Source organism: Quercus suber, unplaced genomic scaffold (assembly GCF_002906115.3).
Source record: "Quercus suber isolate HL8 unplaced genomic scaffold, Cork oak 2.0 scaffold_513, whole genome shotgun sequence".
Taxonomy (NCBI): domain Eukaryota; kingdom Viridiplantae; phylum Streptophyta; class Magnoliopsida; order Fagales; family Fagaceae; genus Quercus; species Quercus suber.
The window spans coordinates 101,974-127,675 of NW_027069962.1; the positions used below are offsets into that span (position 1 = coordinate 101,974).

A 25,702-nucleotide genomic window follows, 5' to 3' on the forward strand; every position below is an offset into this window, starting at 1 on the left:
ATTTTTCAATGCAATATAATGCTGGCCATTACTTGGAAGAATAATTTGTATACATCACTGTTCATTTCAATCAAAATTTCCTCGTGCCAGAAATAACTCATCAAATACAGAAATTTATACTCAAACTGCACTAAGGAGTTAGTACACTTATATTAAATAAAAGAAAATCAGGCACATCTGCAAAAAGAATATTTAACTACAATATACAATTATATGCAGAAACGTTAAGTCATTAGCACTGGCCAAAAAGTGCTACTTTCCGGAGAGCTCTGCAACTAAACCGAAGGTTGCCATGACATCAACTGGAGAAGGGAAACGCAAACAGATCCCAACTATATATGTACTGGAGGCAACTGCCTTTCAATGCATTCTGGCTCTCAATCCATTTACAAAGCAGGGTGATGAATAAGATGACAAAATACTTGTTCTATACTCCAATTGTTTTTCTACACATGTTCGATTGACCCACTTTTAAGCCTCTCCATCCTGGCTTGAAGCCCAGACAACGCTTTCTCATCCATAGGAAGAACCCCACTCTGCACCGTATTCTCAACACCAGAGCGGTCTGATGCATGGGGAATTTGACTAGAAAGTCCCTGGCTTGAGTTGTCATTCATGGACATTAGAGGCCTGCTTCCTGGGTTTGGGTTACCAGCTGCTGCTGCTAATTGCATGCTCTTCATCCTTTCTCTGATTGCATCTAATGTCCCACTGTTTACTGCAGTTTCCATGACGTTTTCCACTTAGTTTTTTCTTAATCTGGAAGTGTAAAACATCAAAAAAAAAAAAAAAAAAAAAAAAAAAAAAATTGTAACGTAAAATATGGTAGGTGCACAAAAACAGTGCATGCACATGCAGACAGAGGGTGGGAGAAACAATTGAAAACATGTATGTAATCATTTGGTTTTGCCCTTCTACAGATGGAGAAGAATGCAGCAGCTGGAAGGACTCCTCAAGTCTGCCAATGTCAACCCCTCCTCCATCGGCCTTAACAATTTCTTCGCCTGAATTTGCTCCTCTCTCCCCTGTACACACAAATGCTTTAAATGATGCAAAATCCTTGAATATTAAATCTGATCCAACAAACTTTAATCTACCACCTTCATATACTGAGGACAACAGGGCCATGAATGCCCTTACTTATAGGGGAATCACCTCTGAGAACTCATTTGGGGACCAAAGAAATGACAGATTTATAACTGGAGGTAATCTATACTATTTGTAGTTTTTTTTTTTTTTTTTTTTTTTTTTTNTACCCTTGCTAGTGCCAATGGCCCCACAGACTGGAATGAAGCTCTGGAAATCATTTCTTTTGGTTCTCCCGAGCAGGTATCCATCTTATATTGTGTTGAGATTTTCTCTGTTGATTAAATTAAACTCTTCCAATAAACTAAGATGATTTCTGTGCGCATTGACACATGTATGTAATAAGCTCCGTTGCAGAGTTTTTCATTGGTTAATTTTGCAAAATTTCCTCAATTATCTGAAATTTGGCTGGGAAATTTTAAAATTTCCTCTATATAGATGAAATATGTTGGAAAAGTATTGCAGGAGTACTTTTATTGTATACTATTATAATTGATTATTTATAGTGTATAATGTAGCTGCTAGGCCTTTTGTGCTAGAGTGACATTTCTCTTTCTTTGCAAGGTCTGGAGTTTTACAAGGGGGTTGTGGAGTTGCCATGCATTCTTTTGTTTGGTGAAAATATTGTAAAAAAGCCACCTTGTCATTAACAGGATTCTAGTTTTTTTGTATATTAATGTGTCACTTGTTGAATTTCTATAGTGGAATAACCCTGTATTTCCTTTTTATTATAATTCTCAAATGATCTATAAATATAAAATATTCCACAACAAAATGTCCAGACGAAGATTTTCAAAGATTGTGTCTTTCTCTGAACCTAAACTTCTCTAGTTGAACATTTTTAGTTGATTACATACTGGATTTACTTGCGGCCTTGTCGGCTGTATTTGTTGTGATTTGAGTTGCAGGCCTTCTCTTGGATTTTTTCCATTTCAATTTTGTCTCTTCTAGCAGCTAACATGTTAGATATGTGACTTGAATTTCCATAACTGGTCCATTGTGATCCCTTTAGTTGTTTAGGCCTGATGTTTGTTCTTTTTATGCTGCAATTCTCTTGGATGTGTTTTGCAAACATACAGGCATATCTAATCTGTTATGTATGTACATGAAATTTCAACTTTAAAAAGTAGGTTCTGAGATTTGAAATATGCATGTGTTGCAGTCTGTTGAAGGAATGAAAGTTGTGTGTCATGAGTTGGCACAGGCCACTAGTGATCCAGATGGCAGTGCAATGGATGAACTTGTGAAGGATGCAGATAGGCTGGTTTCTTGCTTGGCTACTAAGGCAATTACATCTATCAATATGTTATGATGTTACAACCCCCACATCATCCCCCACACACACCACCCCCCCCCCCCCCCCCCCCCCCCCCCCGGTGCCCCCTCTCTTTTCTTACACTCCTGTTCTCTCCTGAGTAAGTCTTCTTAATAAAATCTTATATTCTCTGGAAAATGTATTTTCTATCCTAACAGGTAGCAAAGACTTTTGACTTCAGTCTGACCGGCGCCTCTTCAAGGTCTTGTAAATATGTCCTGAACACACTCATGCAGGTAATTTTCCATCCAGCCTGATATTTTACTTTATGCTCCGTTTTAACGCAAGTTTGGGTTTGATCATGTTTTTTCCACCCTAATAGAAGATGGGTTATGTAAGACTCTTAATTTTCTCTTCTCCACTTTTGTCTTCTCTTCAACCAGACTGCGTTTAGTAGTTATTCTTTTTTCAACGTACTTATGATATCTGGACTTTTCTGCAGACATTTCAAAATAAAAGACTTGCTCATGCTGTCAATGAGGGTACTCTTGACAGTCTCATCACTGAGCTTCTTCTTTGGCTTTTGGATGAAAGGGTTCCCCATATGGATGATGGAAGCCAACTCCTCAAAGCTTTGAATGTGTTGATGCTTAAGATTCTGGTTAATATTTGCTTGATAATACATCTGCATTGCAGTTGCCTTTTTGCATCTGTTATATTAGCTTTACTAAGAGATTGTATATACAGGATAATGCGGATCGAACTTCATCATTTGTTGTCCTGATTAATCTGTTAAGCCCTTTGGATCCCTCAAGATGGCCTTCACCTGCATCAAATGAGTCCCTTGCTTCAAGAAATCAGAAGTTCTCTGATTTGGTTGTCAAATGCTTAATCAAACTTACAAAGGTAACTTCTCACTTATTACCTTGGTTTCTTTGTCTCAGTCTATTTTACAACAAGAAGATAAATTATAGTTTTATTAGATTTGCGGGGAAGGGGAAGGAAAGGAATAGGTTCAGGTGTCTTAATGGGCATGGGCAATTTCATCAATCCAATGGTTTTTCTAAAAGCTCAGATTTATCATTTAACACAGAAATTCAGCTTTAGGGGAGCACATAAAAAACTTTTCAAAACTTTCCAGATGCCTGTAATTTTTTTGAAAGAGCTTTAGGGCCCTTAAAGTGCTTTAAGAAGGGGTCTGTCGGTCTGGTAATGCAATACCGACAGGCCCTCACAGATTTCGCAGAGTCCTCAGTAGGAATTCATTTATGCAACAGTTGCTGAATTCTTCACCCATTGATATTGTTAAATGTTTGTCCTTGGTCATGCCTTGTACTTGTTTTTGGCTGAACAGTCAGTGTGACAACTATATCTCATGAATTTGAACACTTGTTATACTGTATTTTCAGTTTCTCCCAGAGATGTTCATTTGTAATTGTCAAGAGACTCTGACTAAAAAATTGTTTAAATAGTTTAATTATTGAAATTCTATGGATGGAGTGAAATTTATGGAGGAAAATTTGTTACTAATTGATGAAGCATCGGTTTTGTTTTTAAATGTTTCTTTTTCTGATTTATGCTCAGATATTTTTGGATTTGTCATAGTTCTGCTTCCATGTTGTACAGGTTCTTCAAAGCACTATATATGATGTTGATCTTGATCGCATCCTTCAAAGCATCCATTTATATTTGCAAGACTTGGGGATGGAAGAAATCAGGAGGAGGTATCCGCCTTGTATATATGTCGTGTTTCTTGCTCTCTTTAATACATATTTATGTACTGCAGTTATATTTTATTCTCTTCCCCTTTACCCAATATGAACTGATTTCATTTCTCCTTTTTTCTGCTATCTTAAAAACTTACACAACAAAAGAGCTGGTGCTGATGACAAACCGTTACGAATGGTGAAAACTGTTCTTCATGAACTAGTGAAGCTTCGTGGAGCTGCAATAAAGGGTCATCTTTCTATGGTTCCTATTGATATGAAACCTCAGCCAATTATTCTTGCCTACATTGACCTTAACCTTGAGGTTGTTATCCAGTAGGACAATAAGCTTTTCTAGATATATTTATTATTTTTACTTGTCTTTCTTACACCTTAATGTTGCAGACTTTAGCTGCAGCAAGAATGTTGACCTCATCAGGTCCTGGGGGCCAAACTCATTGGGGTGATTCAGCAGCCAACAATCCATCCTCTGGCACTCATTCTGCTGATGCACAGTTGAAGGTATCATTTTGCTCATTTTCTAATGCTTAATATTCAATCACAATACCTTTCTGCCTTTTGGCTAAGATCAAGTGTAGTATCTGTTCTTATCAGTTTAATATCTGATATGTGGGTCATCGGCCCACACGATATTAAAAAATTATTCAATCACAAATTTGTGGTTGTCCTTGATATCTCTAATATTATGTTCTATAAATTCCTCTCCTGTGTTCACTTGTTTTTCTGTTTCTCTCTTTGTGACTCAATGATGATTCCTTCCACCCCTCCCCCCTTTTCTTTTTTTTCTTATGCTCTCTCCAATTTACAGCAAGAACTTGCTGCTATATTCAAGAAAATTGGTGACAAGCAAACATGCACCATTGGTCTATATGAGCTATATCGCATAACTCAACTATACCCAAAGGTAAGCATTTGAGTCTGGGCTTTCCATTTGGAAGATGAATACTTGATAATCCTCTTATTTTTTTGGATGGTATCAAAAGTCAGTTACAATCGTGTTTGATTACCTAGCTAATGTTTATTTATTTTTTTCTGATTTCAGGTTGATATATTTGCTCAGCTCCAAAATGCTAGTGAGGCATTTCGCACATACATTAGAGATGGTTTAGCTCAGGTTTTGTATTATCATCTTAAACTAATGAATTGTTTAGGTATTCCCTAAGAAAAAATTGTAACGTAAAATATGGTAGGTGCACAAAAACAGTGCATGCACATGCAGACAGAGGGTGGGAGAAACAATTGAAAACATGTATGTAATCATTTGGTTTTGCCCTTCTACAGATGGAGAAGAATGCAGCAGCTGGAAGGACTCCTCAAGTCTGCCAATGTCAACCCCTCCTCCATCGGCCTTAACAATTTCTTCGCCTGAATTTGCTCCTCTCTCCCCTGTACACACAAATGCTTTAAATGATGCAAAATCCTTGAATATTAAATCTGATCCAACAAACTTTAATCTACCACCTTCATATACTGAGGACAACAGGGCCATGAATGCCCTTACTTATAGGGGAATCACCTCTGAGAACTCATTTGGGGACCAAAGAAATGACAGATTTATAACTGGAGGTAATCTATACTATTTGTAGTTTTTTTTTTTGAGGCAACAACTGTTGGTCCATGTGAAGTTCAGTATGGCCATAGTTTTTCCTGGAACTGAAACGTATTAGCACCATGACAAAAATGCACAGTGCATAACCATAAAAACAGCTAAAAACTTATGAAGTACATATTGTACCTTGTAATTATTGGGCCTGAAACAGATCGTGAAACTTCCCCACTTTGCTCTGCTACATCAGACCTGTTAATCAACAGAGAAAACAGGATTGAAAGTTTAAGACAATCTCAAGGCAGCCACAAAGCTACTACAGCTAATTACTGCATTCATGGTTATAATATTTACACAAAAGTTTCCCTTAGCTAAACAAAAAAATTTCCTAGTATGCTTCTGATCCTTCTTACTGAATAAATAGCAGATAGCAGATGAACTTTATAAAATTGCAAGAACTATGAGCAGAACTTTGCTAAATAGTAGCCAATTGTTTCTTTTCCTAATCCTTTTTCCATTAAAAATAAATAAATAAAATAAATAAAAAAATAAAGAAAAAAAAAAGATAAAAGAAAGATAAATAAGTACTTAAGCCTAATTAGAACACCCTTCTGCCTCATAAAGGAATGAGCAATGGAAATTAGGGGTTCCAATTGAAGAAACAGTAAACACCATGTATAAGCATCAAAATAAAACTTAAATAAAATTTGTAAGAATTATGACAAGAATTGTATGAAACATCATCAAAATTCTTTCCTTCAATCCTTTTCTTGGTATAACAAGTAGTATGAATTTTATCAGAAACGGAAAAGGAGAGGCCCTAGGCACCCTAGAACATGGAGAGTATACATGAGCATCATCAAAGAACTAACATCTAAAGTTACAAAAATCTAAACAATACATAAAAGAGATACAAGCTAAATCCCAAATCTCCTTAAAAATTCAAGCAAGGATCTTAGACATAAAAGTATCAAAAGAAGCAACAGGTCTCAACTCATGCAAATGTCCTAGATACACGACATCAAAAACTAAAGAACAACATTCCTTCATTCTTTTATAACTCACTAAAATATATATATATATATATATATATTAAAAGAAAGCAATAGTATTATTAAAATAATGACAACTTAAGCTTTAAGTTAAGCCAGCAGAAACGCAAACCTGAAGGGTACACAAACAAGATACAGTAACCAAGAAGCATAAATGTTGAAAGCCAAATACATTTCAGTTCACACTCACTAATTAATTAACATGACAAAATTTGCAAGAATGGAAGCAGGAAACAGGAATGACAATTTATTCTGTAAATGGTACAGAGACATGTACATCCAAGCATTAAAAGCAGATACAGACCCATTCTCCCTGACAGAACGCCTTAAAGCAGCTCTAGCTTCACCAGGCCTACCTTCCTTCTTCTTTTCCATCTCTCGAACCTGATAAAATGCATCCAGATTAATGGAAAAACAGAAACAGGACAGAATAAATAAATACCTTTCAGCACAGAAAAAAATAAATATATACCCACCTTCCACTTAAATCTATCGTCTAGCATGCTTCTCTGCGCATCTGTTAGCTTCCCGACATATCTCCATATGTCCTCACCTACAAAATTTGGAAAATAGATAGTGCTCAGCAACAGCCAAGGAGCAGGAAGAGGGTGGGGTGATGGGTGGAACGTAACTGGAAGCCCCCTTGAAGACTTATATGATGCAAGTGAAAGCCGATTATAGAGCTCAAGCATTAATTTGGAATGTTTTAGATGATGAAGAGCTTTCTTGGAACCCTGCTTAGTTAGTTTAAATTGAATTGGGTCTTATTGTTCACTTCTGTGTTTATTCTATTTAATCAGTTTTTAAGGCCTACATAAGGCTTTATTGTAGTCAATACAATTCATAGTGAGATTAATTTTGGTAAAATTCCAACAGACTATTTTAAGCTTCGAGAGTGTGATTGCCTTCTCCTAACTAAGTGTGATTTCTTAGGAAACCTAGGTGTGATTGCCTAGTGTTTATCTTTCCATATTTCTCGTTCTAATAACTTTTTAATACCAAAAAGCCATCAAATATATTCAAGATCCAATCATTTTATTACCTAAAACTACATAAACACATCAAACCCTATTCAAGAACCTTCAACATCTCATCAGGAAATCTAATTTGGTGTCAATGAGAATTTTTGCGACAGAAAGAGCCTGGGGACAAGGGATGCTGAAATTTAACACCAGTTGCCTCAACTACAAAGTATGACAGGTAAACACATAAAAGATCAAACACTCCACATGCCCTATGAATCTGCCTTTTTTTTTCATTAGTAAAATAATTTTATTACATAGCCAAGAGTCTTGTAGTTCAACTGATTGGCAATTCCTGGTGTCTCCAACATAAACACCCAAGGTTCAAATTCCCCCTCCCCTATTGAAACTATTGAATTATCAATAATGATTTTATTAAGGAAGAGGAAGCAGTTTGAATCTATTTCAAATTGGAGCAATTCCCACACTCCCCCCCCCACCTTTCCCCCATTTTCCTCTCCCTCCAAGCTGATGCATTAATCACACATTAACAAAACCAAAAAAAAAAAAAAATGTTTAAAAAAAATCACAATCAGAAATGAATACTACTCAAAAAGATTACATTCCTTGAGGCATGAGTTTTATAAATCCAAAATCCCATTAAAAATCATGAAGCATTACAATGAGTACATATCGTGACATACCAAGAATCTTATAGCCAGTAGCCAGCGTATTTAATGCTGCTTTCCTAATTTCACCATCTCGTTCTGCAGTCAAGCCCGCAACAATTTGCAATGATTTTAATTGCCCACTAATCTGTTCAAACATGAAATGTAAGCACATTAGAACTGAGAAAAAAAAAAAAAAAAAATGCAGCACAAAATTCTCTACTTTTACCTCAACTCCATGATGATCAATGATGAATCCAACAAGATCAGCACACTCTATCCGAGTACGGTTGTTCTTTGATCGCAAACCCTCCAAAATATAAGGGAAACTTTTTGATGCAGAATATATGTTTACAATCTGTTTGGTCAGCTCCCGCATTTTTTCTCGTACTTTCTCAATATTATGCCCTGACTGCAGCACAACATAAAGTTCAGCATTCTCTGCCATAACCATTTTAAACTTTACGGAGCAGATGATGGCATATAACACACCACATTGAAAAAGCTCTAAACCCAGCAATACAGAAACAACCCAATGACAGAAAAATAATATCCCATGAATTGTTTAGAAGGATATTAACCAAATTACAGATTATGTTTATATATGCAACCAATTCTTCTAATAAAAGAATATAATGAACCTTCTCAACTAAGCATGGAAGAAATATGGCCGCTTCAGATTCAGTCAAAGAGTAGGCCTCCTCCCTCAAGGTATCAAAAAGTTCGGGAAGAAATTCTAACACCTGTTCATTTCAACAGAATGAAGTTATATTGTACATAATAATAATCAGGGGAAACAACATTAATAAAGAAAGGAAAAGTACACCACCTTCAAAAGGCATGTTGTGTTCGATTTACAGAACTGCAACACAAACCACCTCAGAAGTATATCCAAAACTTCAACAATTTCCTTTGTTATGGATGGAAGCGCCTGAAATGTTTATAGAAGATCCATGTAAAAACAGACCTTCATATTCTCAAATAAAATACAAATACTCAAGGATGTAAGAAAGCAAAACACCTTCTGCAGCATCTCAAGCCCATCCACTTGCTTCTTAAAATCTGTACTTAGAAGCCGCCTGTGTAAATCTTCTCTGAAGTACCTCATCATGTCATTCTGCATCCAAAGCATGCTTTCAAAGATCATACACAACATGGTGGCAAAAAGGGGAAAACAAGATATCATTCTATGAACACTATACAATTATAAACCTCAAGATCTTGAATCTGTTCTACACGTAGCTCTTCAAACTTGAACCTACGAACTACCATTCTCTCCCGATCCTCCTGCATATAAGCCATACCAAATGACAGTTAAGTCATCAATGCCTAAGATTTTATACCAGTTTCAACCTTTCATATTCTAGCCAACATACCTTAGATGAGTCCTTGACATTTAACAATGCCTGTGACTGGACAGCTATATCTTGAACAGACAATAGCTCTGTCCTTGACCCCTTCGTTGCAACGACTCTCTTTCCAGAACATGAAACACACAATCAATATTGCCATTACATTTCAAAAAGAATATCCAAGATAAGACAATATTACATACCGAGGACATAGCTCTGTTTCCAGGCTTCATTACACCATTTGAAGTAGATTTTCCAACCCTTGAGCTGGATTTGGATGTTGGCCCCATTGAAATTGCTTTCGCTGAATCAAAGGATTCTAAGAGAAAGGATGTCACATTAGAATAAAGCATGACCAACCCAAAAAAAGATTTAAAAAAATTAGAGTCAGCCGAGCTACCAGAAAGCCCACCTTGGAAAGCCCCACTAGGTTTCAGTCGTTCAATAACAAGAGCCAAAGCTGGTCCATGTAGATCTTTAAGAATCTTTTCAACCTGAACAAAAAATTATATCAAGAAAATGTTCAGGCACCAATTATACCTCAGATGAATTAGAAAAAGCACCAGAATTTACCAAGCAGACTTACTGTTTCTTGTCCACTAACTCTCAAAATTTCATTAATGCATGTCTCTGCCGCCTTTCGAACATCTGATGATTTATCCTGAGAAAAATCCAACCATACATATAATTTTGAAGGGAAAAGTTTTAACAAAAAAGAAATGATCAATTTGCACAAGTTATAATCAGGAAACGTTTGAGCCAAGAAATGACTGAATATACTTTCCTAAATTTAAATAAATAAATAAATAAAATACCGTCATAGCAGAACATGCTGGTTTCAACAGATGTATTGCATCAGAAAAATCACTTAATCCAGAGAGTTGCCTCGTCAACCAATCAAAAAGATCCTTACGCCCCTCTGTCCCATGCTTTGTGTCTGTCAATGCTGCTGTGATGTAAGGAACCTACAATGAAATTACAGTTACCACACCTTACAGTAAAACGTACTAACTTTTAAAACATCAGAAAATAAACAGTTACCATTTTATCAAGATGAACAGCACCAAGCCAGGAATCTAAGGTAGTCAAAGTGCATTCTCTCATATGCTTCTTATTGTCACCAAGACATTTCAAAACATCTGACAGAATGCCCTGTAATAAAACAATTTCATAATAACGTTCAAGTTTCTAAAAAGCGAGAAGCACATTAAGATTTACTAACAGCTGAAAAAGTAGTCAACAAACCTTGCTGGACTTCTCAACAGCTGGTCCCATTGCAGAGGCAACACTACCAATAGTCGTTAAGGTCGCCATGACTAAATTTTTGTTGCTGTCCAATAGACGCCCTTTAAGGGCCCCAAATAACTCAACTGGCAGTCAAATAGCAAAAAAGATTTAAGCAGATTAACTGTCTTTGCAAACAAAATGGTAAATACGCAAGCTTATTGTAAAAGGACAGAGCAACATCAACAGCCTCTAACCCATGAGACATTCTAACTGAGAGACGGAAAAAAAGAGAGAGAGACACAGACAGAGCAGTGGTTTTGATTATTTTGAAAGCACTTGAACAAATGACAGTATATCAAACCTGTTCCAGTTGGTTGAATTCGCTTATTTGCCTCTTCCAAAATCTTATTCACAGCTTCAATTGACTCCAAACGAACCTGGAATATGGAAAAATTCCATAAATGAAATGTTTCTATTTACTAAACATTGACTGCAACCAGAAGAATGACAAATCAAACTGGTGTCAACATATACAAATAATCAAACCTTCCAATCAGTACTTTCCAAGCTCTTAAGTAGCACAGGGGTGATCTTTCCACTGATATCTTCACGTGGCAGGCCATCAAGCCCACTAACTGATACAGAAGAATTGGACTCAGATGCCCTAACAGTCCTCTTTGGAGCTGCAGAAGCACCCTGAAGGATGATATATAAGGACAATTAGCAATCCACAAACAATAAACAAATTTCTGGCATTATAACATAAACTTGATGTACCTCAAAGGGATTCTTTTCATACTCAGTATCAAGCGCACTAAGCAGTGCAGGTTTGACATCCGTAAGAAACCCTTTAATATCTGCAGTGGAATACATTTCAGAATTTGTAAAATTAAACACAGGCAGATGGACAGTTCCAAATAAAATGATTAGTCACCTGGACCAACAAATTTATGCACAATGCCCAATAGCTTAATTGTAGAATTTCTAGTGGCAGCCGCACTAGACTGCAATCCAGTTTCTTTACAGAAATCAATTAAATCCTGTAAAAAATTACAGTTAGTGTCACCTTAAATAATGATAATATTACAGTTTATTATTGAAAAACCATGAGAGACAAAACAAAACAAAGACACAACATGATAATTATGCTAAAATATCAGGAAAGACCTTAAGTTTCAAATGTGATACACCGAAGTCCTCGATAGCTGACACCATCCACAATATTCCTTCACTGAGAACCTTAGGATTCTTGTGCTCCTTCATGATTTTGTAAAGCTACAAAAACCACAATTTGCAACAATCATTTTAGACCAACATCAAAACAAATTTAATGCCAATGAACATAGGGCATTGTTTATACCTGCTACAGTATAAATTCTTCATATGCATGCATATATGCAGATGCTAACAGAAATTATATAAGTAGAAAGTATACTTACTCTTTCAAAAATAAAGCCTGGACCTACTGCTTCACAGAAAGTAGTAAGGCATTTCATGGCATAAGCACGTGTCTTGATATCTGCTACCCGTTCGCTTATACCTGTCAATTAGATGTAATAACTCCAACTAAGGTTAAAGTTGACTTGACAAAAATCAATTCAGCCACAAGGAAAAACAGCATATTGACCATAGAAATTGGAAAGCAAACACAACCATGAAGCTAGCTACTACTACTAAAATGAAAACAATACCCACCCAACAAGCAAAGTACTACACATTTCTTTGGAAACTTTTTCGCTGTAGAAGCTATGAAAGTAATAACTTCAATAACCTGTTGCTGAACCTGCATTACAAACAATTAAAGGCTATAGTAATTTTTGAACCCAAAAAAAAAGCACCAGATGAATCTGTCAACCTGAAACAGCAGAACCCTTAAGTACCTGAACATTTTTTTCACTCCAACCCGGCACAGCGCAAAGTAAACGAATCAAAATCTCTACAAATTGGTCAAGGCCCTGTAAACCTTCCACTTGTTGTTTCAAAGAGGAAATTGCTGCAATAAAACTTATATTTAGTAACCATACACTCAATCAAGAACCTCAGTTGACAAACCAGGTTCCCCACAAGGTAAATGCACAGTGCATGGCCTCTAAATTTTACTATTGTACAAAACAATCACTACACAGTTTTTAGCCAACATAAATCCTACCAGGGTCCATGGCATGCACCATAAACAGAAAATGATAGGTACAGAAGTCATTTGATAGTTCCAAGCTCGCAAAATCAAAACCAGCTAATTAAAAAACTGGAGTGCAACAAGTTAGGCTCATGTCAATCATATACAAAGAAAGGCATAAGCATAAATGCTAGTTACTTCTAAGATTTCAGCCTTTTTTTATAGGTAAATAAAATTCATTAATTAAAACTTCTAAGGTTTAAAGTTTAAACTTACAATTATACAAATAAATCTTTAAACCTTGATTAAAATCCAGAATCACAACATCAAATAATACGGCAGGAGTTCAGCTTCAGCAAACCATAAAACCATGTCATGATGAATTTAATTGAATGAAAAAAAATGATAAGTTTGTTTTAGTCCCAAGGGGAATGGAATTTAAGTTTTTTTTTTTTTTAGTGAACTTTCACAAAAATAAGGAACTTGTTCTTACTTGACTTCTTTATTAACAATTAGAACCAACTTGGATCATATTACTGGTTAACACAAATATCAGTTCATTATATAGCCTAGGCAAGCTACGTGTGCACCCAAACCAATGCAAAATTTAGGTAATTTTTTTTTTCAAACATGTTTTAGAACCCAAGCCTTCATTTGCAAAATTACAATAAACATCCATGCACTCATCTGTCCTAGCGACTTGACTGAATACATTTACCCACTAGATATATAAAGCTTCATAAGAATAGACCCATTAAGAATTTATAGGATAATAAAACTACTCAGTAGAAACAAAAATAATAATTTAATAGAGAGGAGGGTCCCATTACAAGAATTTACAAGATAAAGAAATTACATATGCAGGAAACACTAATGGCCTAAAGCAATGTCTGGTTTGAGGGAAGATGGAGAGAAAGGAAAGAAGAGATAAAAGGGAGGGAGGATCACAGAAATCCATCATTTGATTGGAGAGAAATGGGGCAACCAATTTTCCTTACACACCCACCTTTTTCTTTCCTCCCTGATTTGAAGGAAAGAGAGGGAAGGGGGGTACGAGTGGGACCCACATGTTGATTCTTTTTCCTTTTCTTCCTCCCTTGCAAACCAAACTCTTGGAAGGAAAAATACTCTCCTTTCACCTCCCTTTATTTTCCTCTTACCCCCTCCCTTTCTGTTCCCTTCCCTCCCCCTCCATTTTATCAAACAAGGTGTAAAATGAAATTAAGCGCCCGTTTGGGAACAACTTATTCAGTTTTTTGCTGAAAGTGTGCTTAAGTATACTTGTACTTTAAAAAAGTAATAAAAAGTGAGGTTTTAAAAAACTGTACATAAAAGCTAAAAAGGTGGCTTATAATCTAATACCAAATGGACACTGAATGAAAAATGAAACTCAGAAAACAGGACTTGAAATGGGATGTTGTATTGTTTACCATGATAAAACAGCATGAACCAGAATGGTAGCAAAGGACAATGTAATTGATTACAAGAAACTAAATTGCTTAATCTACAATCCCCAGTAAACCAATCTCATTATTATCTCTAGCACTACATGCTAAAAAAGTTGAATGGCCATACCTTCCCCCTCCCCCCTAGCCACCAACAAAAAAAGAAAAAGAAAAATCAAAGCAATGCTAAATGAGAAAAAATTAAAGGCAACTAAAGCTCAATGCAAATCTAGAAGGAATCTAAGCGATGCAGCCAGGGAAGATTAATATATGACTAGCCCAAAAAGATACATCACAAGGGACATCCATGCAAGATACATCGACAAATGACCCACCAAATAATAGCACAATAAAAAGAGTTGAAAGAGAAGATAACCAACCCTCAAGTCGTTCTTTCCATACTGTGCTCTTCAATTGAGAAACAGTGTCTGCCTGTAGAATAGAACCTAATCTGCTTTCAATCTCTTCAAGGCTCATTTCTGCTGGCTGTAAATTTGAAGGAAAAAAAGGCAGTTAACAAAGACCTTGCAAAAATCAGAATAGAGTATTCACAACCAAATCATTGACTTACCTCAATGTCTTCAGGAGGCTCAATTGGTTTGGAAGATTTTTGCTGTCCAGTTCCATCACTTTTCTTGTTAGCACCCGGTTTTACAGAGCCACCCTTCTTTATAGCAGGCTATCAAAGTAACAGCACAAGTCAACTAGGAAATACTTGGAGATATAAAGTAAATTAAGCACCAAGAGACACAAACAAGCACTCACAGCTGCCTGGACAGGCCTCTTCCCACTAAGCATGCTAGCTGCTGACTTTCTCACAAATGCACCTTCAGAAGCCTGCAATTTATTCAAGAATGACATCTTAAGCTAGTAATCTAAATATAGGAATAATCAACGTCAACAACACACAAAAATTGGATCAGCGTAACATCTAAAACCTTGTAAGCAGCTACTTATATAACAAGATGCATTTTTTTAGTAACTATAACAAGATGCAACTTTTGTATATCAAACTTGGTAAACATTAGAAGTGTTGAACAACAGATGGGATCTCAGTCAATATTTATTATAAGAACTTATGGAAACAAAAGGGCTTGCCATAAAATTTGTCAAAAGAATCTGTACAGCAGGAGGGCTAAATAAATATGCCCCGGTATTGTTTTCAAAATTGTTGGAAACAGGATACTTATCAACAAAAAAAAAAAATTGTTGGAAATAGGAAAAGAATTAGAAATTGAGATGTTGCACAAATAGAATTAGAAATTGTTCATGTGGGAACAGTATGCTCTCCATTTCACTTAAAATGGAGACTCCATTTCACTATCAAAATTTTATTCTTTAGATCTAAGAATGGCCAAAGTGCCCCATCATTTAAAATGGTAAATAGTGTGGCACTAAATACACCTTCAGATTTGTAATAGTTAATATGAAGCACAAAATGGATCCATTTCAAATGAAGAGAACCCCTTTTTCATTGATGTATACATTACAGCAGGAAGGAACTTCCATCTTGTTTTATATTTAGCATTTATAGACTCTATATATATATATATATATATATATACTCTCCACTCATGCTAATGGTTGATCGGATAACTATGTACACCTATGTAGATTGTAAGAAGTTCCAAAACTCCTAATGCAAGTCCATCCCACGATAGTTCCTCTGTTTTGTCCTCTCACTTAGCTTTGATGCAAATGCAGTTAATGCGAGTCCCAAATGTGATAAAAATCTGGAACCATAATACATTAAATAACCTAGTGTAACAATCAAATTTCTTGAATGTACCATATGTAAAAGGCATTAAATATGCAAAGCATGAAACTTTAATCAAAAATCAAGTATCAACTCACCACTGAAGAGGGTATGCTTCCACCTGAAGTTTGGACTGTGACTGACACACAGGACAAGGTATAAGTAAGAAAGAGAAACCTCTAAAGATAAACACTTGATTAAATTGGTATCCACTTGAAGTACAAAAAATTACAAACCTGAGCTCGTATTAGTGGACACACCAGCTTCAGAACCCACAATCATTTCAGAAAGCTTCTTTCTCCGAACATCATCAAGTTTCTCCAATGACCTTTCCAATGGCCTCATGCCAACCAACTAAAAATGAATGAACAAGTGAAGTTCAAAATAACAGTAGTTTTCATATTTTATTTATTCACACTATAAAAGGTTGACAGTGCTACCTTAGCCATTGCTGCCAAGGCTGAAAAGGCTGCATCTCTCACATCAGGGGTCCCATCATTGAGGCTCTACACAAACCAAAATATTTTCTTCAGACACATAAATGAGAAACCATAAAAATTGCAGTAAAGTCCCAAACAAATCTTATCAATGACTATGCACAACTCTGTATCCATATATGACTTAGAAAGGCATTAGCAAAGGGAAGAAGAAATGTAAATAGGGGTGTTCACGGTGCGGTGCAGTGCGGTTTTGGGTCATTTTTAGCACCGCACTTTGTTTTTGCGGTCACATGTGCGGTGTGGTGCGGTGTAGAGTTTAGCCAAAACTATAACCGCACCGCACCTCATTTTTGTGGTCACATGTGCGACACTATGTATAAAATGCGGTTCAAAGTCGGTATATTTTTCAAATTTTGGGCTTTTCCTACTCAGTCCAAAACTAATTTTTCTCTTTTTTTGGGCCAAGTTTTAAATTATTGAGCTAGTTTTTCTTTATTTTGAGTTAACTTTTCTAGTCAACACTTGCTAGAGCTATCAAACTTTTTTCTTTTTTTGAAAACTAAGATTATTAAACTATTAATAATATATTTAATATTAAAAATAAATAAATATATTAATATATAGAGAGTGTGCGGTGCGGTTTGTGTGGTTTTCTTATTATAGAACTACAAACCGCACCGCACCCTGCGGTGTGGTGTGATGCGTGCACTATTACTTGCAGTGCAGTGCGGTTATGCCATTTTGCGGGCGATTTTGGTGCGATTTTTGCGGTTTGGTGAACACCCCTAAATGTAAATAACAATCCATATCATGTCCAAGCAAAGAAGCAACACTTGTATCAGACCATAACGGAAGCACCAAAGGACTGGCATTCCCAGACATTAAGAATGTAAAATTAAATCCTCTTATTCCTCTTATTCATAGATCTCAAGTTAAAACAGCACATGTTACTAAAAGCCAGAAAAATAAAACACAGGTAAGACCACAGGCACTAACCTCCATACAGATGGGTACATAATCCTTGTGCGCCTTTAGAACAACAGCCTTGTTGCTTGTTTCAATACAAAATGTAACCCAGTTCAAGGTTAGAGAGCGCACCAAAGGCACTTTGTTTTTTACTGCAGTCCTAATATCTGCAATAAATACCATTCATTACAATCAATATTAATTCACAATTACCACCAACCACGTGTAATATATGAAACATGAAGACACAATTTTTTCATGCAACCACCTCCAAAAACTGTAACTTCTGCTCTTTAATCAATATTCAGAACTAAACCAATTTGAAAGGCAACCAAAAAAAATTTTTAAGTAAAGAAAGATGAATTTATTGGAAACAGAGATAACGGAAGTGATTTTTGAATGAAACATAATAAAACCTGCCTTCAACAATGTCAACAAGATTTAAGCACCCAGCCTTGTGCATTGCTTGGAGAGTTTGAGAAAGTGCTTCCGTCAATGTAGGCTTCTTCTCTTTCAGTTTTTCCTATTAAAGAAACATATTTGTTATATCAGCAGCCACTTGTTCAGGCATAGCAACAAAAGGAAATAATTCTGTTCTTGAATAGGGTTCACAATAACCTTAAAAAACAATAAACATAAGATAACTTATTAAAGAGATATTGACGACCACAAATGGACAAATTTTCCTCAAGAAAAAGGTTTTCCTCAATTTAAAACATGTAACATATAAATAGATTTTGAATTGCATATTTTCACTCTTTACCTCAAAGTCCTTTGCAAGATATAATCAGTACAAAAAATATAATCAGCAAAGGCAATTGTAAAGGTAGCATTAAAAAAAAATCATTTACAGTTCCAGGGAGAATCCAAGTGACCCATTGCTACGACTAGAAAATAAAATTTCTGACCAAGACCTGCCTATCAAAAAAAAAAAAAAAAACAACTGACCAAGACCTACCACTAAGGTTAACAAGAGAACCAATTCTATATCCTTACAGCACTTCCAGTTACACATCAAATATATCAGGGTATATTTGGTTTCAAGTCATATAGGCAATGTTGATCATATTTAATCAGGGCTTCCCTTTCATTATTACTTTCACAGGGGAACCATGTCCTGCTCAGTTAAAGTATTGGAACACCCTCCTTACTCAAAGAGAGAGCTTTTGCACCTATAATATTTTTGCATTTCCTATTTGTTATTTCTAGGGAATGTGAAAATTTCTGTTCATTGTTTACAGATTAGACCCTTGTTTCATCTCTTTTTCTTCTCACAAAACTGTTTTCATTTTCAAATTACCAAACAAATAGGAAAACAAGAGATTTTCAATAACCAAAGACACCTTTAGTTTATGATCAACACTCTGCCGCAAGATGACACAAAATGATTTGCAAAAACAATAAGACATCAAGAGAATATAGCAATTCAGTTTCTAAGTAGATCCATTTTAAGGAAAAAAAAAGTGCAAAAGATAAAAAGAGGGGGGGGGGGGGGGGGGAGGGGGGGGGGGGAAGGGGCGAATGCAATCATACTATAAATAATATATTCCCTTCTTTCATAATAGAATAGTGCATCATTTGGAACAACTTGAGATGCAACAAGGGATTCACACAAATTATAGACATTTTAACTTTAGTTTTCCTTTTTTTAGAATTACATAATTGTACTTACAAGAAGAATTGGCAATAAAAAGCGTGAACTCCCAGAAAAATGCAATCTAAGACCACGGGCAAGATTGCCAAGAGCTTGAATAGCTTCAACTGCAACAGCAATGTTCACATCCGTAATAAGCTGCATGAAAAATCAATCAGTTAAACTTTTACTTGGCAAGGCAATTATTTGTTGCATGAACAGCTGTTCAGAAACAAAGCAACATGTCAAAAATTATAAAACAGCATACACATAAGCATATCAACATGCCAACTTTTGAGCATTCAAATAATAAATTCTAGCTAACCAAACACACATTGAAATTTTAAAACCCTTCAAATCATATGCAACCAAATACAAATCAAATGTCGTCAACTATGATGTTGACACTGCAGTCTTTATGGGCATTGTCATTTTAAACCAACAGGGTTCCACAATACAATATCTTCCCTCAAATAAACTGTACATAGAATAATATCATTCATGATTCAAAGAATTTAAGTTCTAACCTCTAAACTGCAATGTGAGAAAAAGAAAGAAATAATTTTTACCATGTAAAATGCAATGAGCAAACAAAAAGATTAATTCAAAATATGGTGAGCATGGTTTCACTGCTGCCAACAAAACTCATGTACAACTACTGTGAAAAGGCAACTACTTAATTCAGATCACTACCTGTCTATGGTTTTCCTATATTTATTTAACCTTTTACTTCACTCTCCAAATTGTCAAAAATGCACCCAAAACCAAAAACTACACGATAAGTTTAATAAGAGCCACCACCAAGAGACTTGTAGCTCAATGGCATTGCTTGGTCTCCTTTATAAGTAGAACCAGGGTTCAAAACTGAAAACCCCTCCTTCACTTGTTGTATCAATTGAATTGTCAACCAAAAAAAAAAAAAAACCAAGTTTGAGCAAGCCACCCAACCAATTTGCTGATCACAAAGGTAATTCACAACCCTGTCCCAAGTGAGGCATATAGAGCGATTTTCATCGTCTAAAATTCATTTTAGAACCTTAATTATAATCCCCATTGTGGTAGATTGTAGATCTCCCAACCAAGTATCTAGAATGGTGCCCTTTTAACCCTGCAGTAGGATCATTGACTCAAATTTACTCATAGCAATTTGATGGGCCCCTCAATTGTGTGCAAAAAAGAATACACGCGCACACACATCCATAATACTTTCCATAAATATATATATGCACAAGTACTAAGGCATACACATTTACTTTGTCTTCTTTTTATTGATAAGTAATAAAGGGCATATACCTTTAGATGCTCAATGTTTTTTTACATCAATAATTTAAAGTTATCAGCAGTGTTTTTTGGCTAAGTGGTCCGTAAATTTTCTTTTGAGTGTCTTGTAAAACCATTTTTTAGGTATAATACCTTTTTAGTATCTTTATAACTTAAATTGGACTTCATAATTGAACCACAATTGCCTATTCATGACTCTACTAACAAGATCAATACAAATAGAGAGATTTGATTACTTGAAATCTTTTCTTTGTAAATTAAGCCAATATGCTTTGAAAGTTTTGACCTTATAGTCTAGTTTAAACAACCATTGGAACCTCAAGTCAAAGATGTGAAAGTACAAGCACATCCAGGAATGCACAGTATGGGCTCAATCTACTGTCATAACCCAGTTATTTTTACATTCATTTGCCCATTAAGTGACATTTTTGTGATATTCGAGGGTGTAAATTGCAAGTTTACATAGATTAGGGGCCAATTTAGAAGCAACCTCAAACTTTAAGGTTGTAAACTGCATTTTAGCCTGAATAAAATGTACCCATAATCAAGCCCAAACGACAATACAAAGGAACAATCTCAAACTCAGTAAAAATGAAGACTCAATTACTTCAACTAAATAATTTTAACCCACCTTCTTCAATGTCCGACAAACTTCTGTAAAATCACCATGTGCTATTCTTTTCGTTGAGGCAAGCTTGGTAAGTTCCGCTACAGCCTCCTTTCGTTCTGACCATTTGGTAGCTTTCTGAAAAATAGATACATCATTAAAACAATAATTAAGCTCCAAAACATCAAAATTTGCACTATTTGATGAGAAGATTAACCCCCCATATAGCCCAACAAAATATGTTTAACTGTGACCAAAAAGAGAGATTGATATGGAACACTTACCACTCCATCCCAAAATCCAGACTTCTCAAGAGGAGTCAATATATCAACAGGGTCAACAAGCTCATACTCGTCCATTTCCTGCGGAGCTGTCAATCAAAAATATCAAGAACAAAGATACGTTAGTAACATTGCTATGGTGCTGACATGTTTCAATGGAAAGCATGTTCAAGGATGCTGCAGGGACAACACATACCATCATCTGAAGATTCTACAGTCGGACCAGGGCCCACAACTTCAGATATAGCTTCCTGCTCTGGCTCTTTATCTTGTTCAGATCTAATAAGCATATAACAATTAATCCCATCCATAAAAAGGAACCAACAATATTATCACTTCAATTTTGATACAATTCCTAAAAAAGAAGAGTTATTGAGATAAATAATGCATAAACAATTGTATGCTTAACAAAAGTGCAGTTGACATGCGGTCACAAGGAGTGTTTGTTAAACAGGTAATGAAAATGCATTGACGAAAATAAATAAATAAATAAACCTTTTTTAGTTTACTTAACCCCTAACCTCCAAGAAAACATTAATATAAAAAAAAATACAAAATAAAAATACCTAAGTACACATATTACACAAAATACTGTACAGCCAAATAGACACCAATTCTCACTTAGGACATCACGTAAGGAAAATAGGAAATCTACAATCCAAGAAAGTCCCTTTGTTCAAATATTTAGAGATTTAAACTTTTAGGAGGATCTAAAAACACATAAATCAATGCAGGACTGCCACTGCTCATGAGCAATGCATTAATCAGTAGGGAACTCCACACACACACACCCCTCCCCCAAAAAAAATAATTTTGACTGGTAAGTTGAACACACATGCCCAGTGGATTTTAGACCCACAACCTCACCCTCAACCTATTCTTATGGGGGAAAACAAGAAAGAGGCATAGAAGGAACAACATGAAGACACATTTAGAGACATAATATGATCATAACAATTGCCAAAGAAGTTACCAGATCATAACACAAGTAGATAAATTTAAGAAATTAGAAACATGGTTATTCACAACAGGACTTTCACCTTATTTTGCGAGATGGCTTAGCTGTGACCGTAACATTTACAAGTTCAGCCTCCAGCTCTTTTTTCTTCAACACCCAAAAATAAAAACAAGAGTTTTTTTACAATTTCAAACAACAGGAGAAACATAGACAAGCTATAGATACAAAAAAAAAAAAAGAAAAACAAATGCAAGATATACACCATACCATTGTATCCCGCATTTTTTCAAAGAGTATTGATTTTACAGGATCTTTCCCAATCCAACGACATAGCTCAAGAGTCAGTCCTTTAGAGGATGCACGAACATTTTGATCTTGATGGTCAAAGAGTTCAGGAAGCATCTTCAGAATTCTCTTTGGGGGAACAACTTTTGCTCCAAATTCACTAATGACAATCAGAACAATGCCATCAAATTATTTATTAAAAATGAACAACATAATACGTTTTGGTTATCAACAGGTAAATACAAACACAAAATGCACATACACACTTGGGATAAAACCCATGACCTCTACCTCTATCTCTTGCTAAGGAGGCGAGGAGATGCAAAAGAACTAATGCATAATATGTAAAATCAAACTTAATATGCAAACCTCAAGGCTTGAAACATAACATCGATTGCAGGCACAACAGCTTTGGCAACTTTGTTCTTTATTGCTTTCTCCATTGCATCCTACAATTACCAGGACCCATAAGTTAATAAAACCTACATTTAAAAGAAAGGTTGTATTTTGTACATCTAAGCACATATTCTCAAATCATATTCACGTTTCCCCATTGCAAGTACCAAAATTGATTATACAATTCAAATAGCACAACCAAAAACTATAAGTATATATTTTGATAATTCAATAGTTACAATAATAGGGAATGGAGAATTAGAATCCTAGACGGCTTTCTTGGAAACACTAGGAGGTGCCAATTGAGCTACAAAGCTCTTAGCATCTATAAGTAAATTTTTCTATCCAAAGAATATTTAAGCTCCATTGACTGTACCAAAAATGTGCATACAAGAACAACAATTATGTGCAACCTATCTCAAATGAGTCCAGTGGGAATGTAGGATTGTTTTACTTAAAAGAAAGGAACAAAAGCACACTAAGAATTCCAAACATGAAGGAGAGAATAAAGAAACAACCAAGACTCTACGCTAGCCTTAAGAAAATCGAAACAATAGTGGCAACTAAATGGAATTGAAATCTATAAATGTACTATCACTAAAGCATTGTACGATAATTCACATAGAGAGCAAATGGTGGACAGGTTATTCCAACTTTAGAAAAAAGGAAAGTAAAGGCATCACATTTAATGGCCACTAGAAGAACATTACAATAGCCAAGAGCCTCGTAGTTCAACCCGACACGTCCTGAATTTCCAATGGAGACGTCCTGGGTTCAAATCCCTCCTCACCCAATTATCAAAAAAAGAACATTACAATAAAACATAGGAAAATGGGCCAAATAAATTGACCCTTGCAATCGCAAACCCCATACCATACTATAGAACAGCTTGATTAATGAAAGCATACAAAGAAGCATTTGTTTATTGTTCACGTATTAAGTCTAAACTAAAAAAAAAAAATAATAATAAAAAATAAAAAAAATAAAAAAACACACACACACACACATGCATTGCATTCAAAGCAATTAAAGGCAGCAAATTTTTATAGCGAGAGAGAAAGAGAGAAAAAGCACCAAAAACTGGTCGACTGCCTCCAATTCTATCCAAAGCATGAATGCCGCCTGAGCTTTCTCCACTGTCTTCGTCCTTCCGGTGAGGCATTTCGCCACAATTGCATCGCATACTTCCTTGGCATACCTTCAACATTACCAAATCCCAATCCAAATTACGAAGTTTCAACAACAAACAAACCAAAAAGGAAGAAAGAAAGAGAAAAAGCAAACAGACCTAGCGGCATCGGAATCGGCAGCTCGTAAAAACGCAATCAAAGCGTCGAGCGCCTTCTCTTGCACCGGCGCATTGGAATCCGCAACTGTCTTCTTGAAAAGCGGACCTAAATAACAGATCGAACATTAAGAAACAAAGAAACGCAGATCTGAGTCCAAAACCCTAAAAAACCAAAAGAGTCGAAAACATACCGAAATCGCGAAGGCGAGAGTCCTTGGGATCTGCGATGGAATCGCATAGCGCGGCCAAGTCGATATTGGCTTCGTTCCTGACCTTCCAGTTCTTGTGTAGCAATCGATCTTCCCAAGGCAATTTCTTCGCCTCCTTCAACAATTTCTCTTCCTCAGACATTTTTGTTTTCTCGCTTTTTGGCTTATTTTACTGTGTTGGTTGTACTGACCAATATTAATCGATCTATGGAAAATGCAGAGAGAGAGAGAGAGAGGAAGGTATGAGGAATGAGAAACTCGCTTTCCTAAAATTTCTCTCTTTTTTTTTGGGTGTGTTTTTTAGTGTCTCTGCCGAGTGCCGGCGAGATCAGATAATTTGAGTAAAGAGAGAGAGAGAGATGAAGGGTAGCCCGGTGTTTTTTAACTTTTTTAACAGAGAAGAAAGAACCAGCCTTTTTGTTTTTTTTGTTTTTTTTTAAAGAGAGGAGAGGACAGATATGGTATTTTCAAGGGAATTTTTCTCACGTGCATTCATAGCGCGTGATTAAGAAGAGGGCCTGAATTGGAAGTAAATATTAAAATTTGCAAAATAATTTGTATTCAATAAAACATTGTTGTGAAACTTTTAATTCTTTATAAAGTTACGTCAATAATTAACAACAATTTTCCAACATATTCATATTAGTCTAATCTAATTTTTTAAAGGGGCAAAGAGTAATACTACTATAGGTACTATCGCATTGATTATCACATCAGTTTATAGACTTTACTAATTTCGTCACACGCACTTTGCAGTTTTTTTTTTTTTTTGTCTAGTGTACGTAAAACTAGAAATTAACGAAATTCAAAATTCAAAATAAATAAAGAAAAGAAACTAGTAAGTCTTGATAAAGTAAAAAAACAAAAGTTGGAACGTGGTCTTGAGGAAAATATCAAAGTGGACTAAGAAGTTTTTTTTTTTTTGGATAAGTTTTTTTTGAAAGCATAGATTAATAATAGAGTGTCCTATTTTGTAAGCATTACGTTGAGTTTGACATATATTTTTACTAGGTTGTCCTCAAATTTTGTCCCTATTAAACATAAGATCTAGAGATATTTATGAACCACATAAAAGTTCAGTCTAAAAATGAGAATCATCTTATAGATAGTATAGATAAATAATAAAGCTTGTAGTATCTTTAGATCTTTTCATTCGAAAAACTATA

General features: G+C 35.5%; 2 protein-coding genes and 1 pseudogene across 2 annotated transcripts; 2 read left to right on the top strand and 1 right to left on the bottom strand.

Annotated features, from left to right (window-relative positions):
• Positions 1-1,251: 1,251 nt before the first annotated feature.
• Positions 1,252-5,634, top strand: LOC136063332 (protein MOR1-like). The gene is made up of 11 exons (XM_065763544.1): positions 1,252-1,329; positions 2,249-2,371; positions 2,560-2,637; positions 2,844-3,002; positions 3,089-3,247; positions 3,968-4,065; positions 4,216-4,372; positions 4,453-4,569; positions 4,877-4,972; positions 5,111-5,182; positions 5,350-5,634. The coding sequence occupies exons 2-11, from the start codon at positions 2,261-2,263 to the stop codon at positions 5,419-5,421; spliced, it is 1,119 nt and encodes a 372-aa protein (XP_065619616.1). The 5' UTR covers positions 1,252-1,329; positions 2,249-2,260; the 3' UTR covers positions 5,422-5,634.
• LOC112021131 (U2 spliceosomal RNA) lies at positions 4,611-4,725 on the top strand (annotated as a pseudogene).
• Positions 5,635-5,639: 5 nt separating the features above from the next.
• On the bottom strand, positions 5,640-24,917 carry LOC112021101 (protein MOR1). Its single transcript, XM_024053673.2, has 43 exons — positions 24,519-24,917; positions 24,328-24,433; positions 24,114-24,237; positions 23,013-23,092; positions 22,626-22,803; positions 22,441-22,505; positions 21,597-21,679; positions 21,404-21,489; positions 21,144-21,257; positions 19,271-19,390; positions 18,019-18,121; positions 17,629-17,765; positions 16,633-16,698; positions 16,429-16,546; positions 16,291-16,331; positions 15,202-15,273; positions 15,008-15,115; positions 14,817-14,922; positions 12,756-12,868; positions 12,571-12,658; positions 12,315-12,415; positions 12,043-12,150; positions 11,810-11,915; positions 11,653-11,732; positions 11,422-11,571; positions 11,237-11,312; positions 10,894-11,018; positions 10,690-10,800; positions 10,464-10,613; positions 10,235-10,309; positions 10,061-10,142; positions 9,852-9,967; positions 9,673-9,771; positions 9,509-9,583; positions 9,318-9,413; positions 9,126-9,227; positions 8,938-9,039; positions 8,526-8,708; positions 8,333-8,444; positions 7,143-7,219; positions 6,971-7,050; positions 5,804-5,866; positions 5,640-5,721 (listed from the first exon to the last, which is right to left on the bottom strand). The coding sequence occupies exons 1-43, from the start codon at positions 24,676-24,678 to the stop codon at positions 5,640-5,642; spliced, it is 4,419 nt and encodes a 1,472-aa protein (XP_023909441.2). The 5' UTR covers positions 24,679-24,917.
• Positions 24,918-25,702: the final 785 nt, after the last annotated feature.